The sequence below is a fragment of the Mugil cephalus genome, chromosome 7 (genome assembly GCF_022458985.1).
Source record: "Mugil cephalus isolate CIBA_MC_2020 chromosome 7, CIBA_Mcephalus_1.1, whole genome shotgun sequence".
Lineage (NCBI taxonomy): Eukaryota > Metazoa > Chordata > Actinopteri > Mugiliformes > Mugilidae > Mugil > Mugil cephalus.
Genome location: NC_061776.1, coordinates 17,382,118 through 17,401,313, shown reverse-complemented (window position 1 = coordinate 17,401,313; position 19,196 = coordinate 17,382,118). Strand labels below are relative to the sequence as shown.

The window sequence follows — 19,196 nt, the reverse complement described above, 5'->3', positions numbered from 1 at the left end:
ATCATCTGATACAAGTGTAGGACAGAAAGGTCCGTGGGCAGGACTATTTTGCTTGCTCAATCCCTGTTGCAGCTCCATTCTGACGGGCCGCTGTCTGGATGAGGGGAATCTAGGACAAAGGGTAAGGTCAAGGGGTAGAACTGGGATTTGGTCATCACCTTAGATTCAAGGGGGAGAGAAAATGTGAGTGGCATAAATGCATGCAGTTGCTATAACAAAATGGTCATATTGTACGACTAGAGACAACACAAACAACCTCATTTATCCTGCTCTAGCTCAAGAACTGTTCACAGCTTGGAACATCACCAGAACATCACAACTCTTTATAGACTGATACATGTTCAGGGAATTACATCCAATGTTTGTGACCATTAGTAATGTATCAGTTATTCTGAGTAAATATATGTATAGATTAGTGTCCTTTCTTTCCACTGAAGTCAATACCATTAGTACTGACCAATAATATCTTATTATAAGTCATGATATGATACTACTATTAAATATATGGTTACTGGTGGATGCTGTTTACTTTACTGGATACTCGAGACCACTGAGTTATTAACGTCTTTGTAAAGTGTCGAGAGCAATGATGCATTTCTATTTAACCAACTGGCAATTTCAAGCTTTTTAAAAACAGTTAAGTTTGTATCCTAAATTCTCTATAAGGCAAATTTTAACTAAATAAATTCACTTGGTTAAACTGTTAAATATTAAAAGTGGTATCTCACCATCATAGAGACACAGAAGCCCGAAGAGGAGAAAGAGGCACAATGCAGATCGACCCATGACTGACTGTGTGTGGCTGCCGAGTATAACCAATGCATAAATGCATTAGACACACTCAGACAAACACACCCACACACCCACACACACACACACACACGCACGCACGCACGCACACACACCCACACACACACACACACACACACACAAAGGTACTCTCCATACAAGAATAACCCTATTGTCCGCCAGAAAAACAATTACCTGTTCTTCACAGATAATGTTACAGTCCTGAGTTCTGTGTAATAACAAGCAGCTGCACCTGAGACTGAAATGACGAAACACAAGGCAACACACATGTGACCACAGTGCAGGTTTAATAACAGAAAACCGACAAATATGCAATAATAGTCAAATACCCGTTCACAGTGCAAGAAGTTTTTTTTAATGTTTTCTCAGTACACGTTTTAATTTAATGCCAGAAGTATCAGATAATTTAGCATAATCCGTTTGAATGAAAACTGGTGTCCCCGTTTCAGTGTAGGCATTACTATGTTAAATCACATAGTGTGTAATGTTAGAATATTTTACTTTAAATAGGTAGCAGACATTGCAATGACACAAAGAATAAAGTTTAATAGGTTGTCGCTGAGTACATTGATGTGTTGAAATAAGTAGATTGTAGGTGTTTGAAAGACATGAGTAACATTTTAAAAATAGCCATCGAAGCTTACAAGTGCTGCAAAAACAGGACTCCATTACCAAAATATATTTCACAGCTTTGGTTTGTGAGGGGAAGTGTGAGGGAACAGTTCATTCTGTCTATTGATTTTCATAAAAAGTGACATTACAAGTGTGGAGTTTTCATGTAAACGGAAACAGTACTGATATCAGCTGGTGGTCAAAGCCTCCCCAGTCTGCAGTTAAGTGCCATGTCTGGTCCGTACGTCAATCTGACATTCACACTCTCCAGCTCTCCCCGAACTCTTGAGTGCTCCGAGCCCTTGTACCATCTGGCTTCATCTTGTCATTTGACCTGTGACCGTCAAAGTTTCCACACAGGCCCCCCACCTTCCTTTTATAAATGCGTGGTAGAATGATCTCTGTGGAAGGACACATAAACAGTGTCAATCAGTAGTTCAAACACATGAAAGGGAATGATGCATTTAAGTATTTCTTAATAGTTCTACAAGCTTCAGGACTACTGCAACTTCTAGTAGTATTATTTAACAAGATAACGCCTTCCTACCTGCTGAACTGCGTCCATCAAACTCCACAGAGAGGCCGAAGTCGGTCTTCAGGTAGATGCGAGAGGAGTGCTCCCTAATTTTTAGACCAGCAGTTGGTGAGACAGGACAATTAGTTCTCCTTCCATTGACCTGTGGGGTGAGACAAAGTCACTTCATAAACTAACTGCAGTAGATGCAGTTTTCCAGTTTCCTGTTCCGTTAGGATTACATTTGTTGGCACAAACTTGTCAATTTGGTACTGCTTAAATTGTCAAGCTTGATTACCAGTGTTCTTTGTATACTGTATATTACTTACTGTAGGTTTTCTTAAAAGTACATAGCTGAGACTAGTAATAGACTAATAATGTCTGACTCTTGCATTAACTTACACTATTGATATTGTGTTGTGTTTGTCATACATACAATTGTTTAAACAGGGACATAATGTACGACAATCATACAACAACACACAGCATGTGGTCGATGCTGTCACACAAACTTGAAAAGAGGAAGCAGATTCTTTCCCTCAGTGCTTTTACAAATGATTTTGGGCAGACAGAAATGTGGTTTTGTCAGTAAAACTACATTCAGGCAACGCGTGAAAAAATGTTCTTGATCATACATACGATCAGCCTACGATTCCTCTTCAACTCCACAGTGTGATTGTAGACTCTGATTTTAAGCTCTCGTAATCTGTGGTGGTTCTCATGCTCTTCACTGTCGTCGTCGTCTTCATTATCTTTGTCGTCATCATCGTCGTCGTCGTCATCGTCGTTGTCATCGTCGTTGTCCCGGACTCTGTGACTGTGATCTTCTTCACTGCTACTGTCACTTTGTTCCTGATCATCGTCGTCATCCCCTACGGTACGTTTATTGATGGCCTCGATGTAGACATCTGGGATGTTATTCGGCAAATTGGTGGTCCTGACCAGCACATATGAGTGTTCACCCTTAAAGTCATGCTTCATTTTATCAAATGTTCTGTACTCAGGGTCTCCCTTGATGGTGCACTCCCTGAAGCCTGTGTAGAAACAAGCTGAGCAATTAAAATCACTGAAAGATAACCCAAGTAACAGTTTTGATACATTATGTTGTTAAAATTAGGTTATGGCATTTAGCACCTGTTGACTGGCAGTAATAATTTCCGTCTCCATTTTGAAGGCAGATGGAATTTCCATCACACTCATCTTCGTCATCACAGTCAATCTTCCCCATACCATCGTCCTTGTCACATTCACATTTCTGACTGCAGTGATTAGTGTACCACACGTCATTGAACTGACAAGAAAATGAGTAAGTAAGCATAGTCCTTATATCCATTGGTTTTGTTCTTTTACAAAGAGGGTCTAGAAGTATTTCAAAATGGGGCTTTATGACGATGAACTGTCACTTACATTGTGTTTGTTGCCATCCCTGTCCACACAACCGCACTGGTGCACAGGCACACAAGCCCTTCCTTTCCACACAAAGCCATTGTTACACACACATCCCGGCAAACAGCCCTCATTGTCACTGCAGTGTGGTGGGCCATTCAGGTGTGTGCAGGTTGGACTGCATGCAGAGGTACAAGTGTTGTAATGACTGTTCTCTGGACAAGAGGGCGCTAATGAGAGAAGTGGGTATATGATTAGATGAGTACAAACATTGTTATAAGTATTATATACTGTACTGTAAATGACTTGATTATTATTAATTTTTGTTTCTTAGCTTGACATGCCTTAAAGTTGCTCGATTTGGGGAAACCCCAACCTCGTCTTCCAATTTATGCTGAATACTAAAATACAAAGTTTTAGCTTACTTGGTACAGGTGTGGTTGTTGGTTGTGGTGTAGCTGTTGTTGTAGATGGTCTTGTAGATGTAGCTGGCATGGGTCTTGCTGTAGTTGTTTGTTGTGGTGAGGTTGTTGTGGAATGTGGTTTCACCGTGAATGGTGGCTCTGATGTAATTGTTGTTGTTGGCAGTTTTGGTGTAGTTATTGTTGGAGGTTGTGGTCTGTTGGTTGTTTGGGAATCTGGTGAAACTGTGGTTGGGGGTTGTGGCTTAACTGTTACAGTTGTTGTTGGTAATGTAGTGGTTTGTGTGTCATGGTCAGTTGGAACTGCTGTTGTTGTGGAAGTTGTAAACGTAGTTGTTGTTGGTGTCTCTGGTTGAGTTGTAGTTTGAGGTTCTGGTCCGGGTGTAGTTTGAGGTTCTGGTCCAGGTGTAGTTTGTGGCCCAGTTGTAGCTGCTGGTCGTGATGTAATTGGGTTCTGTGGTCTTGTTGTTGGTATGTCAGGAACTGAAGTGTCTGGGATTACAGTTGTTGTTGGTTCTGTAATAGTTTGTGTGTCATGGTCAGTTGGGGCTACTGTTGTGGTGAAGGTTGTAAATGTAGTTTCTGATGGCGTCTCTGGTCTAGGTGTAGTTTGTGTTACAGCTGTAGCTGTTGGTCTTGATGTATTTGGGAGCTGTGGTCTTGTTGTTGGTACATCAGGAACTGAAGTGTCTGGGATAACTGTTGTTGTTGGTTCTGTAACGGGTTGTGTGTTGTGGTCAGTTGGGGCTACTGTTGTGGTAAGGGTTGTAAATGTAGTTTCTGATGGTGTCTCTGGTTGAGTTGTAGTTTGAGGTTCTAGTCCAGGTGTAGTTTGTGTTGCAGTTGTAGCTGTTGGTCTTGATGTAATTGGGTTTTGTGGTCTTGTTGTTGGTACGTCAGGATTTGAAGTGTTTGGAATTGCAGTTGTTGCTGGTTCTGTAGTGGTTTTTGTGTCATTGTCAATTGGGGCTACCGTTGTGGTGAAGGTTGTAAATGTAGTTTCTGATGGTGTCTCTGGTTGAGTTGTAGTTTGAGGTTCTAGTCCAGGTGTAGTTTGTGTTGAAGTTGTAGCTGTTGGTCTTGATGTAATTGGGTTTTGTGGTCTTGTTGTTGGTACGTCAGGATTTGAAGTGTTTGGAATTGCAGTTGTTGCTGGTTCTTTAGTGGTTTTTGTGTCATTGTCAATTGGGGCTACCGTTGTGGTGAAGGTTGTAAATGTAATTTCTGATGGTGTCTCTGGTTGAGTTGTAGTTTGAGGTTCTGGTCCATGTGTAGTTTGTGGCCCAGTTGTGGCTGTTGGTCTTGATGTAATTGGGTTCTGTGGTCTTGTCGTGTGTACGTCAGGAATTGAAGTGTTTGGAATTACAGTTGTTGCTGGTTCTGTAGTGGTTTGTGTGTCGTGGTCAGTTGGGGCTACTGTTGTGGTGAAGGTTGCAAATGTACTTTCTGATGGCTTCTCTGGTCCAGGTGTAGTTTGTGTTGCAGTTGTGGCTGTTGGCCTTGATGTAATTGGGAGCTGTGGTTTTGTTGTTGGTTCGTCAGGAACTGAAGTGTCTGGGATTACGGTTGTTGCTGGTTCTGTAGTAGTTTTTGTGTCATTGTCATTTGGGGCTACTGTTGTGGTGAGTGCTGTAAATGTAGTTTCTAATGGTGTCTCTGGTTGATTTGTAGTTTGAGGTTCTGGTCCAAGTGTAGTTTGTGGCCCAGTTGTGGCTGTTGGTCTTGATGTAATTGGGTTCTGTGGTTTTGTCGTGTGTACGTCAGGAATTGAAGTGTTTGGAATTACAGTTGTTGCTGGTTCTGTAGTGGTTTGTGTGTCGTGGTCAGTTGGGGCTACTGTTGTGGTGAAGGTTGCAAATGTACTTTCTGATGGCTTCTCTGGTCCAGGTGTAGTTTGTGTTGCAGTTGTGGCTGTTGGCCTTGATGTAATTGGGAGCTGTGGTTTTGTTGTTGGTTCGTCAGGAACTGAAGTGTCTGGGATTACGGTTGTTGCTGGTTCTGTAGTAGTTTTTGTGTCATTGTCATTTGGGGCTACTGTTGTGGTGAGTGCTGTAAATGTAGTTTCTAATGGTGTCTCTGGTTGATTTGTAGTTTGAGGTTCTGGTCCAAGTGTAGTTTGTGGCCCAGTTGTGGCTGTTGGTCTTGTCGTTGGTTCGTCAGGAACTGAAGTGTCTGGGATTACGGTTGTTGCTGGCTCTGTAGTAGTTTTTGTGTCATTGTCATTTGGGGCTACTGTTGTGGTGAGTGTTGTAATTGTAGTTTCTGGTGGTGTCTCTGGTTGAGTTGTAGTTTGAGGTTCTGGTCCAAGTGTAGTTTGTGGCCCAGTTGTGGCTGTTGGTCTTGATGTAATTGGGTTCTGTGGTTTTGTCGTTGGTACGTCAGGAATTGAAGTGTTTGGAATTACGGTTGTTGCTGGTTCTGTAGTAGTTTTTGTGTCATTGTCAGTTGAGGCTACTGTTGTGGTGAAGGTTGTAAATGTTGTTTCTGATGGTGTCTCTGGTTGAGTTGTAGTTTGAGGTTCTAGTCCAGGTGTAGTTTGTGGCCCAGTTGTGGCTGTTGGTCTTGATGTAATTGGATTCTGTGGTTTTGTCGTTGGTACGTCAGGAATTGAAGTGTTTGGAATTACAGTTGTTGCTGGTTCTGTAGTGGTTTGTGTGTCGTGGTCAGTTGGGGCTACTGTTGTGGTGAAGGTTGCAAATGTACTTTCTGATGGCGTCTCTGGTCCAGGTGTAGTTTGTGTTGCAGTTGTGGCTGTTGGCCTTGATGTAATTGGGAGCTGTGGTTTTGTTGTTGGTTCGTCAGGAACTGAAGTGTCTGGGATTAAGGTTGTTGCTGGTTCTGTAGTAGTTTTTGTGTCATTGTCATTTGGGGCTACTGTTGTGGTGAGTGTTGTAATTGTAGTTTCTGGTGGTGTCTCTGGTTGAGTTGTAGTTTGAGGTTCTGGTCCAAGTGTAGTTTGTGGCCCAGTTGTGGCTGTTGGTCTTGATGTAATTGGGTTCTGTGGTCCTGTCGTTGGTACGTCAGGAATTGAAGTGTTTGGAATTACAGTTGTTGCTGGTTCTGTAGTAGTTTTTGTGTCATTATCAGTTGAGGCTACTGTTGTGGTGAAGGTTGTAAATGTTGTTTCTGATGGTGTCTCTGGTTGAGTTGTAGTTTGAGGTTCTAGTCCAGGTGTAGTTTGTGGCCCAGTTGTGGCTGTTGGTCTTGATGTAATTGGATTCTGTGGTCTTGTCGTTGGTACGTCAGGAATTGAAGTGTTTGGAATTACGGTTGTTGCTGGCTCTGTAGTGGTTTTTGTGTCATTGTCATTTGGGGCTACTGTTGTGGTGAGTGTTGTAAATGTAGTCTCTGGTGGTGTCTCTGGTTGAGTTGTAGTTTGAGGTTCTGGTCCATGTGTAGTTTGTGGCCCAGTTGTGGCTGTTGGTCTTGATGTAATTGGGTTCTGTGGACTTGTCGTTGGTTCGTCAGGAATTGAAGTGTTTGGAATTACGGTTGTTGCTGGTTCTGTAGTAGTTTTTGTGTCATTGTCATTTGGGGCTACTGTTGTGGTGAAGGTTGTAAATGTTGTTTCTGATGCTGTCTCTGGTTGAGTTGTAGTTTGAGGTTCTGGTCCAAGTGTAGTTTGTGGCCCAGTTGTGGCTGTTGGTCTTGATGTAATTGGGTTCTGTGGTCCTGTCGTTGGTACGTCAGGAATTGAAGTGTTTGGAATTACGGTTGTTGCTGGCTCTGTAGTGGTTTTTGTGTCATTGTCATTTGGGGCTACTGTTGTGGTGAAGGTTGTAAATGTAGTTTCTGGTGGTGTCTCTGGTTGAGTTGTAGTTTGAGGTTCTGGTCCAGGTGTACTTTGTGGCCCAGTTGTAGTTGTTGGTCTTGATGTTATTGGAACTTGTGATCCTGTTGTTAGGTCAGAACTTGAAGTGGTTGTGATTACGGTTGTTGTTGTTGGTGTTGTAGTTGTTTGTGTGTCATAGGTTGTCGGAGTTGTGGTGAGGGTTGTTAATGTATTTGCTGATGGTGTCGCTGATTCAGTTGTAGTCGGAGGTCGTGATGTTACTGTGGTTTGTGATGTCTTGGTGGATTCATCTGGTTGCTCTGATGTTACTGTAGTTTCGGGTTCAGTCGGGCTGGTCGTTGAAGGACGCACTGACCCTTCAGTTCCAGTTGGATCCAAGGTTGTAGAAGCAGCGATGGTTGGTTTTGTCAAATCTGTAACAATGTTTTACAGTCAAGTCTGTTAAATGAACCCACCCAATAACATATATGGTGTTCAGATAAAACAGTAGGACAGGAATACCTGCACAGTGCCCACGATGAAGAGACACATCATCAATGGCCACATCAGACTGATCATTGGAACCTCTTCGCCCCTCAAAAATGATCTAAAATTAAGTGCACAGGTTAGTACTTCACCACACTATACCTATCAAAATATATAGACCCAATTAGGCCACATTGGCTTACACAAGTGCACCATAATTCAAGTAAAGAACCCTCTCAAATATCTAACTCACTTGGAATGGTTGAGTTGTTTCCAAATCCACCTGTGCCAGGTGCCACATATTTCCTTGTTCATTCCTTTTCCTCCATACTGCTTCAGCCTTTCTGTCTTGGATCAAGTATACATGGAGGCCCATGGTATCAGCTGAGCCATACATGTGGTACCAGAACTGCAGACACTGAGGACCAGAGTCAGCACACTCGGCGCTGATGAGACGAGCAGTGTCTCCAAGTGTTGCACTGTTGCCTTCGATGTAAAGATAGTGGCCATCTGAATAAGCACATAAGTTAGATCAGTTATTATACAATCATTTAAACTGATGTCAGTATATTTTTTGCACACTACAAATTTCTTTAAAACCCTGACCCTGCATTCTCAGGGTAACAAGGGCAAATACTTGGAAATACAGTATACAAGGAAGTTTAGTCTAGGATTACTGATGTCTGTTTGGAAAATACTTTGTCTGACTGTGTTTTCTCTGAAAGTTGAACTCTGGTACACAATCTTGGTACTTATCCAGTTTCACTTTGCTTGTGTTGGAATGTAACTACCTCCCGTGGTGTGATCTGATGAAGGGCCAGTAATCATGGTGGGAGTGGAGCCACTATGCCTTGTCCAATCAAAAACATCAGCAAGCAGCTGACTCCATTGACATAAATCATGCTCAAAACTACAGTGGAGCTGGCACACTGGAAAGGAAGCCAAAAAAATATCATTAGATCAGAGAGAGAGTAATACTGTAAATCAAATACTGGATGTGTAAACCAACTATTAAACAATTGCTCCTGTGAAATTATTACTATACCTGGGTGTAGGGGTGGCGTGTTATCTGGACCTTTTTCCGTAGTGACCAGGTCAGTTACTGATTCTGCAGTGGAAGGCTCTGGAGCTGCAGTGGTTGGAACAGGGACACTTGGGGGAGCTGTGGTACTAAGATCAGGTTTAGCAGGCTGTGTTGTAACCACACCACTCAGATCTGCAATAGTGCAAGAATGTTATTGAATACTCAACATATAAACTTGGGATTCAAAAACAGTTTTCCTGAGCAGAATTTGCGTATTTTCCAGACCAGCATTTTCTCTTGGTACTTGCTGCTTACCTGAGCAGTGACCACCATACAGCTTTACATCATCTATAGCCACATCTGACTCATCATTAGATCCTCTGCGCCCCTCAATAATGATCTGAATGATGGAAAGGAATTCATTAGCAAGTTTGCAGTACATGACAATATTTGTTTGTCTTTACACAGAAGGCAGACCATTCAGTGCACAGTTTCTGATGAGTCACCTGAAAAGTTCCAGCCGGTTCGATGTCCACCTGAGCTAAGTGCCACATATCTCCTTGGTTATTCCTCTTCCACCAGACTGCATTGGCCACTCTGTTCTGGACAAGGTAAGCATGGAGACCCATTGTATCTGCTGAGCCGTACATATGGTACCAGAACTGTAGACACTGAGGACCAGAGTCGGAACACTCAGTGCTGATGAGACGAGCCGTGTCTCCATGTGTCACGCTGCTGGCCTCGATATAAACGTAATGGCCATCTAGAAAACATGAACATTAATTTTACAAAGCCCTCTCTCTATGGCGAAACATAATTTACATTTCAATAAATATTATAATAATCATTATTTCTGATACTGGATGGAAAGGGTATTACCGCCAGTGTGGTCAGCAGAAGGGCCGGTCATTAGGGTGGGGGTGGAGCCACTTCGCCATGTCCAGTCAAAAGCATCTGTGATCATCTGATTCCAGCGACAAAGGTTGCTGTCAAAGCTGCAGTCAAGATTGCAGACTAAAGGGAAATAATCCGACAAATGTAAATAAGGGAAAAAACATTACCAAAGTATTAAAGAAGTTACACAACTTCCTAAAAATGTTTACCATTAAAAGTGCAGGTTCAGTATTTACTGGACAGCACACATAGGAAATGTTAATTTGTAACACAGAAACAACTGACCCATAAAATATAGCTTCCTGTGTACTGACCTGGGTGTGAGGGGAGAGCTTCTGCAGTTGTGGGAGGAAGCTCAGTTCTGCCAACCAGGCCAGGGGAAATGTCTAAACAAATGGATTATAGAATTAGCTCAAAGACTGGGAAATCAGGTTAGATCATAAATGTCTATCAGCATTTTTTATGAGTGAAAAGTTATTGTGTATTTATGTCATTCTTTTAAAATAGGGGTTTGCCCTCTTTGTTAGCAGTGAATGCTACCTGAACATGTGCCAAAATGGATAGACATGTCATCTATGGCCACATCTGACTGATCATTAGCGCCTCGAATTCCCTCCACTATGATCTGAAAGGAATGATTAAATAAATTATAGTTCTCAACCATTGAGACAACATCTTTTAGGTGCATGTATCATCAGGCTTACTTGGAATGGACCGTTGACTCTGATATCAACATTTCCTTGATGCCATTCTGGTCCCTGGTTGTTCATCATGGACCAGCGCTTGGTGGCTTTATTGTCTTTCAGCAGGTAGATATTGAGAGCCATGGCTGTTGCTGAACCGTACATATGGTACCAGAATTGCAGGCAGAGTGGGCCGTCATAGTGGCACACTGAGCTCAATAGACGGGCAGAGTCTCCATGGGTAACGCTGTTTCCCTCGAGGTACATGTAAAAACCAGCTAGAGAAAAATAAAAAAAGATACAGTAATTAATAATCATGACATACGCCAACACAAGAGAGGTGGTTTGACACTGGGTTTACCTCCAGTGGTGTGGTCTTGATTTGGCCCAGTTAGATTTGAAGGTGTGGGTCCTGAATGTCTTGTCCAATCAAAACTGTCCTGTATGAGCTGTTCCCACCCGCACAGATTGTTTTCAAAGTTGCAGTTCATGGGACATACTATGACAAACATAAAAACACAATGGAAATAAAAGGTGCTGTATGTGTATTAGCAAGTTAACAACAGGATAAAGAATCCAATCTGTCCAATCTGTAGAAGATTTTGCCATGGTTCTTCAAATTCATTCATATAAAAACGCTGGTAAATCGATTGGCAAGCATGCTAAAGCATAATATTTGTTTTTAGAACTATTAATCATTAACTGGATTACACTACTGATCATTCAAACCAGTGGTAAATAAACCTCCCCAGTACTGAATAAGTCTTACAGATCTGATCTGCAGTTGGAGAGGTAGAGCTTGGAGTTGTGACAGGAGCTTCGGTGTTTGGAAAGTCTGAAATAGAAGCAAAAACAAAAAGCCAAACAAACGATGAAACAAAAAAGGGAGATGAGTTCATCGCCTTAGCATTCTTGACATTCTAACAAATATTTTTTGTTTAGCTCCTTCTTCCACATTTGTATCAACCCAAAAACCCACCCGACAATTTGTGGATCTTTGCCTTTATCACTTACAGAAATTAAAGTTTACTCAACAACGGCCCTAGTCTGTTGTATCGCATTCATACGATAGTAAGTAATAACGGGGGGGGGGGATAATAATAATAATATATAATGATATAAATCAAAATACAGTGCAGGTAATTCACAAAAGTTTACTTTAACTTTAAAACAGGTCATACAATTCCACGCACAGTACCAGTCAAAATTTGGACACACTTTCTCATTGAATTGAATGAGAACATATCCTATATATATATATCTTATCGTGATGTCTGATTCCAGCACTCACCACAGGCTGTACCCGCCTGCCAGTTAGGAAGTTCCACTCCTGCAACCTGGCATGCTACTGCATAGGACTTCAGAGATTCGCACAGTGTGTGTTGGTCACCACTTGTGGCACAGTAGTCAGACACACAACTACTGAGGTAGATGCTTGGGTGAACGTGTTCATGGCAGTTCTGGAAGTTTGCCCCGAACAGTGTGGAACACTGATTCTTGGCCTCAGTCAGCTCATCATTATCACAGAGTCTGGCATTGTTTGGATGGGCTACACACCTGAGACAGGGAAATAAACATCAAGACGTGTTGTTGTTTCCAGATTGTAGGATGCATAAAGAAAGAGGGGTAGGGGATGGTGACCTCAGCCTAGGCTATACCCGCTGCCATTTTACTGCTGTGTCTTATTGCGAGATGATTAAAAAACTCACTCATTATTGTCTGGCACCCTCCAGCTGTCACCAAACTCAAAGGCTTCAATTGCATTTTTGCCGTCTGGTGTGATGAAGTCATCGTCCTGTTGTCCGGAGTAAGTGCCACACAGTCCACACAGTTCATACCTGTAGCGCTCGTCCACCTGCAGGAACATCCTGTGCTCCCCGTCTATTCCAATTCTGAGGCCAAATGACGTGTCCAAGATCATATAATTCTCGGTCATGTGGACCCATACTGAACCATATATACCACTGGTGTTATAGGGGAGTCGGACACGACTGTTATGCACCTAAAGAGAGGATTGGAAAGAGTTAGCTAGATGTCTTATGTACACTATAATTAAGTTCTAAAGTTTATTTTACTGGTATAGTTAGTGCAACCAGCTATCTACCATCTCACAGTTGAGGGCTGTGTCAAGTGGTCTGGCTGTTAGTTTGTGTATTCATGTCAGCCGGAGCTGGCAAAATGTTGACTTTCTTCAAGGACTTGACACAGGCTAATAACTGACCCCTATAATCATGTGTGTGCTGATGTGGATATCATTAGCCAATGTCATTAATGAACTACAGTAGATAAAACGGAGTAATGAGTCTCCAAATCCGGTAAACGCCTGCAAACAGGGCACATTTTCTCTTTGTCACATTCACATACTATTATGAGACTTGTGTACATGTGGGAGAGAGAGTCGCGCGCTTACATAGACCTCTCCGCTCTGATTCATGGTCAGGTACAGATCCTCAACCTGAAGAGTCACGGCTTCAAACTTGGACCTGGTGAAGTTCTGGAGGGGGGGATGCATGTTGTGTCCAATTACAGTGAAATGGACCGAGCTTTCTCTGGTGCATGTGGTAGTCAGCGTGTAACTGCAGCCCCCTTGGAAGTCGTAGGCATTGTTGTCGAAGGTGATGTAGTGCGGATCTCCATACACATGGCAGATGACGGGTTCGAAAGGGAAGCAGCCTTTGACCCCGTCCTTCACCTTACAAACGTCACGGCCCGCGCATTGCATCGCGGTGCACTGCATGGCGTCGCTACCCATGCACCGGCACCATTGCAAACAATCTCCCTCCACCACTGTTTCCCCTTTCTGCAAGGAAAGCGGAGCTGTGTGAATTACATGTAGTACAACGAAACTGAATAAGGGAAGGAGAAATGGTTTTGTGTTCGTCACTTACCTCATAGTGTTTTCCTTTATGCCAACACCCACAGTCCTCTGCTGGGACACACTTTTCTCCGCTGAGCTTGAAGCCAGTGTTACACTCACATCTTTCCTCACAGGTTCCACAAGAGCCAACTAGATCCAGATTGGAGCACACCTCGGGACAGCCATCAGCACATGAGTTATAGTGGCTGTTCTCGCCACACTGAAGGGCTGGGGACGGGAGCAAAGGCATGGGAAGAGAGAGGAAAGAACATGACCTTAACCAATCTTGTATTGTTACTGTTACTATTGCGCTCATTTTAATAATAAGAAACAAAAATGGAAGCAGAAAACAATAAAAGTACTTACGGCAGAATGTGGAGTTCCTCCACATAGGCACCGCGACTCCTGCCTCTTTGCAGATATCAGCGAAGGCATCAAACGCCTCACACAATACTGCTGGGTCACCATGAGTAGAACACATGCCCACCACACAGCCTCTGAAATAGCTTTCCACACCTAGGACTGATAAGCAGTCAGCAAAGGGCCCGGTGCTAGAGAGGAGGCCCCCACAGTACAGATCACTGGCATGCTCCGCCGCCTCCTGTGGGTCACACTGATGAGGAACTAGAATGGTTTCACAGGACGACGTCGCTTCGCCGGCCTGCCAGCTCTTGGCTAAATCCGTAGCGTTGTGTGCATTTGTGCCATCAGCCTTGCGGAAGTCGTCTTCTCTGAGCTGGTTAAAGTTGCCGCACAAGCCGCAGACTTTATCGGAGTATTTGGAGGGCAGGTAGACATGGACATCACCGGCCTTATCATACGAGACGGAAAGGCCAAAACTGGTTCCCAGTACAACAGCAGCAGGGTTGCTTTTGATGTGAATAGTTCCACTGCTGAGGCTGAGTGGAAGCTTCCTCCAGACGCCATTAACCTGAAAAACGGTGTTAGTTTGAGACTTTAGTAGCTTACATTGGCAATACGGATTCGTCATGTGTGACAGTTTGCATGAAAGATGACATTCTGAAGATGGATTTATCTTTGAAGGCTGATAAGGCCGATCAGTCCTCTACGACTTCCAGGACGTTATGCCACGAAACTACGCGCTTTATGATAAACTCACTTTATCAGTAGAATGGGCTGCAGATAGGGGAAGTGCTTCGTTCAGTAATTTACACATGGATCATTTACAGTAAAATGGCAAGGTACACAAATATAAAACTGTACAGACACAAATTTAGTGTAATTTAAAATAGGGAATGTGAGTAATGTTTAAGGAAAGTCATTTAAAGGAAAAATGGCTTCCGATACTGGATGTAAATTAAATGCGTGAGGATGGCTTGGTCTTCAAAACACTGGCTCCCTGTGCCAGATTAAAAACACATATACTGTCCTCAAATGCACCAGAAATGCGCTTTTGTTTGCTACGGCGGTAGAATTAGCATTAGGCATTGCAGTGCATGTGCACGTTTAAAGTAACTCACCACAGCCTGTTGTGTCTGCCTTTTCAATAGGGACACTCGCACGTTCCCCATATCCACAATGATCTGCTCGACAGTCGGCAGAGACGCGTTGCCGTTCTGCTCGTTGACCACTTTAACACTGAACACGGGCAGGTCTCCGGTGCTTGAGCAGGTCTTAGCTAGTACATAGGTGCAGGGGGCCATGAAGCGGAACAACACTCCATCAAAAGTGCTGCAGTCTGTGTGACTGTGTATAGTGCACATCCCAGAGGTGTGATTCCCACTGGAGCCATTTCTTTGAGGACCACAGATTTGGCCCGTAGGGCACTGAGTGGGAAAGCAGAGGAGCTGGCCAACAGAGCAGAGGCAGCGAGTGGACTCATCTGTCCATAAATCTGTGTTGGATTCACACTGGTGTCCTGTCGAGATGTGACCAAGTAAATAATCACAAACAAAATTAATGATAATAATCGATACTTAACATTTGTAAAGCCAAACCTTTTATTCACAATTGTGATATTTACAGTCGATTTGTGTTTTGTTCATTTTAGGAGGGGTTTGTGATTTATTTTGCTGTGATCAATTGTTTTCCATAGCGGACATTGTTACTTGTTGATTCAAGTGTCCACAAGACAGTAAAAGAAGTGCAAGTTGTTAAATACATACCACATGGGCCTCTTCTCACGCCCATCTGCCTGAATGTGATCTGCTCATCTATAGACAAAGCTTGGGCTGCTTCGAATACAACCTGATATGACAGAAGTTCATCTATTTAAGCATACATTTCCCAACTTTTATTCTATAGTTTCATTACTAGTGCTTTTTTTTTTACCTGGGTGCCTGGTTCAGTGATATACAGTGGCAAAAACACCTGTCTCCATGCATCTTTGGGTAGGGCAGGAGAGGTCCAGATTTCTTCCAGACCTACGCTGGTTTTCAGAAGGACACGCAGTTCAGAGCCCCTAGCTGCAACAGGGGCCAAGAACCAGAACTCCAGGCAGGCCTCGCCCTCCAACCCCAGTGGACCGCTCTCTAAAACACTCACTAAAACATTCTCTGGAGCTGAAAAAGACCACAAGATGACATACGGCTTTCAGAGTCTGTACTCATTTGTAGTTTGTTTCCAAGTACACAGTCAGTGTCCTGGTTACTCTATTCTTTGTAAATCACTCAATCAGGACCGGGAAGCGGTTCATTCACTTTTTCTTAATGTGAGAACAGGGTGTTGTGGTGCAGTCATCACTAAATGCTGTTTGTGTGAATAATTTGTGCTATATTTGGACTTCAAGTGTCGGCCTTCTAGGCCGATTGCCTGTAGAAGAACACCAGGTTATAAAAGATTATTAGCCTGCTTCAGATCAATTAGTGATAATGCAGCAACCGGCGATTACAATCAAAGCCTGACTGTAGATTAGAACAGCACTGTGGACCGCTGTTCCAAATCCTTTCCACCAGGGTGGGACGAAATTAAAGGTTAGTTCGCTCCTGTTATCTCCCAGAGTACTCAGAACTGTTATCACTTTTTTTTTTTTAAGAAAATCGTCTAGCTCTCCATTTAATTACTATATTTAATTGATCAAATCTACTTCCATCAGCTGTGGTGCAGTAAATAAAGTCGTTCTCACCTGTTGTCGTTTGGCTCCTTGCCCAGTCACAAACTGGATTCATGTTTCCACCATAGAAACACTGTGTAACATATTCTGTAGGAGTACATACAGTATTATTTACAATACATCTTTCATTTAGATCCATGCTATAAGTTAGTATATCATTTCTAAAGTATTTATAGGTTATTTTTTGCAATACTACACACCTGCATCTGCTCTCCTCTCTGGTAAAGTAACTAATAAAAGGTCATCTTCAGCTCTGAAATAGTTAAACAGATTTCATGGCAGAGTTAAAAACCCATTTTTAACACAGCGTCATTGATTTTCTACTTTATCAAATTAAGATGTTCAGCGTGACAGTGGTTCAAATAGACGGTTCACGTTTGAAAGTTATCTTGAAAACCCACCTGCACTGAGTCCCTGTCAGAAAGAGTAAAGCCACTGCGACCAACAAATCTGTGTGGGTGCCTCCAAGCATGGCTGATCCCTTCACGGCACCCTCTCAGCTGCTCTCCCGTCGATAATACTCTTTCTGTCTTTGATGAGCTGAAGAATAAATGATGAGCAGTAACGTGTTCTGAAGCCTTTCTCTGGAAGCACCGGGCTCGTGAACCTTTGACTGTCGGCACTGAGCTCTTGGCCCTTTCTTGTCCCTCCTCAGAAAGGAACGGAGGGTTTTAGGCATTTATCCTTCCTGCCTCCCCACCTAAACAGGTAACCTCACCAGTGGGAGGAGAAAGGACACGGTCACACAGTCACACATGAAGGGGGCCGGACTGGGTCTGTGGCATAAAAATGTACTAACGGTGACGACAGCTCCCACAAAGTTTCAGTACATAGTGATAGGCAAGGTCAGGGTTTAGTGTTGCTAGGTCATAAAAGTCACAGAGACAAAAGGGAGTTCCACTATTCATTAATTATTATGTTAGCCTACATTCACAAAGACAAAAAGAAAAAAAAAAACACAACAAACATCTTCTGTTTACTTCTCACTGGCGGTGCAGACTGTACTTGCAGGAAAATAATTTAAAGGATTACTTTTGATGAGTTTTTTAACATAGTTAATAATAAATTGGCATAGAGACAAACGCATTTAAGTGGTTGTGGGGGACAAAAAAAGTTTACAAAGTCTGCAGTCATTCAAATACAGAAACACAGGCTACAAAAGAAGAGATAGACACATCTGACTCACACATAGTGTTTCATTTTCTGCTAATTACCAGCATCAAACAACAAGTTGAAAAGAGGATTTACTGTGAAGTAAAAAGACCAGCATTCCTGGCGTTCAGTCAGTTATTTGTGAGGTTGATTTCTGACTGCAGTTGAGCCATGAAAGGTGGTTCGAGAAATTCTTTTAGCGTGACATTAACAATGCGAACAGTGGCGTTCCTAGGTTCTTGGGAGGTGGGGCGAGGGGCCCAGGCAAATATGTACATACGTGTTCTTTTTTTTTTTTATACAAGTGTCCAAACTAAACACACGTACTGAACACAGGCAGTACAATCTAGGTAAAGACACAGGAAGGACCTTAGTTATGGAATACAAAGAAATACAGTGGTACCATGTTCACTCAAACCTGATGATCTTTGTAAATTTCTACATGCTAGGAAAGGACGACAAGCTCATTATATTTGCATTTAGACACTAAGCATTCAACTCCATCATACTTGGCAAAGAAGAGTCAAAAACATGGGGTTTAAGTGTCGACTTGTGCAATCCAGTTTATTGGAAAAAGCCTTTGAAGCAAGTATAGATTGTGCCCTGATAATGCTGTTATCAGGCTAAAAAACAGGCTACGGTAATAGTAGTGTCTGCTACAGTGAATTTGGTACATGTCACCCAGATAGCACAGCATTTTGTATGAACAGGTGGAAAAGAAACGATAAGAAAGATACGTTGCATGGGAGGTGTTCTCTGAGGCACCTATTGTGACATACCTGTCGGCATGTGTCAACACAGAGGGAGGTCCAAAACAAATATTCAAGCTTTTTAATGCCAATCAAACAAAGGAGGTTCTTTGTCTCTTTGTTGAATCTGTAAAGTACAGAACACCACTGTATGTCCGAACCATAAAAAGTCTCAGCTGTTGACTTTATTCACTCAAGAATTCTCTATTTTGTCCTTGTTGGCAGAGATAGTCAATACGGTAACTGTGTTAACTACAGATAATCTGTTACGGCAAAGACACCAACCTGAATTCTTATCACATGATCCCTGTTTTATCTCAGTGTGTTGCAGGTGTGTAAAGTGTGTGATGAAAGCTACTAGAAAAGTGTGTGAATTATATAGTGGTCGACAAAGTCCGCACAGAGTGGCACAACTATTCTAACGTGAAAAAAAAAAACACCTGCTCTTCTATGGCTAATTGCATATTTTGGACATTTACACTAGACTGCACCACCCACAGCTCTGCCAGTAAATATGCTTGACTCCATTCAGTTAATGTTTTGTTGCGGTAAGTTACTCATTGCATTGTTGGGTACACCATCAATCCGGTGAATTGCACTGTTATCCCAATCAAGCAAATGAATACTAATGGATATTGGTTTCCATATTAGAGTAAAAAAGGGGAGTTGTCTGTCTCTTGGTGAGGCCGGGATCCGGTGTGTTCAAGTAACTTTTTTAAGGCATATACCAACCTCTGAATCACGTTGCGTGGTGTAATGAAG

General features: G+C 42.7%; 1 protein-coding gene and 1 long non-coding RNA gene across 3 annotated transcripts in view; one reads left to right on the top strand and one right to left on the bottom strand.

Annotated features, from left to right (window-relative positions):
- The window catches only part of LOC125010565, a 108,611-nt gene that overhangs the window by 14,675 nt on the left and 74,740 nt on the right, over nt 1-19,196 (top strand). For both annotated transcript variants that reach the window (XR_007113093.1, XR_007113092.1), the window contains exon 2: nt 9,495-9,637. This is a non-coding gene — a long non-coding RNA (uncharacterized LOC125010565). The remainder of the gene's footprint in view (nt 1-9,494; nt 9,638-19,196) is intronic.
- Nucleotides 1,079-17,437, bottom strand: LOC125010562 (zonadhesin-like). The gene is made up of 30 exons (XM_047589309.1): nt 16,935-17,437; nt 16,734-16,786; nt 16,546-16,620; nt 15,753-15,982; nt 15,587-15,668; nt 14,942-15,339; nt 13,827-14,391; nt 13,492-13,688; nt 13,014-13,403; nt 12,313-12,605; nt 11,895-12,160; nt 11,373-11,438; nt 10,965-11,102; nt 10,625-10,881; nt 10,461-10,545; nt 10,235-10,306; nt 9,906-10,040; nt 9,533-9,789; nt 9,342-9,426; nt 9,048-9,218; nt 8,794-8,931; nt 8,256-8,512; nt 8,039-8,123; nt 5,896-7,950; nt 3,748-5,277; nt 3,344-3,552; nt 3,071-3,227; nt 2,576-2,970; nt 1,970-2,099; nt 1,079-1,823 (listed from the first exon to the last, which is right to left on the bottom strand). Exons 1-30 carry the CDS (start codon nt 17,003-17,005, stop codon nt 1,681-1,683), a joined length of 8,985 nt encoding a protein of 2,994 aa, XP_047445265.1. The 5' UTR covers nt 17,006-17,437; the 3' UTR covers nt 1,079-1,680.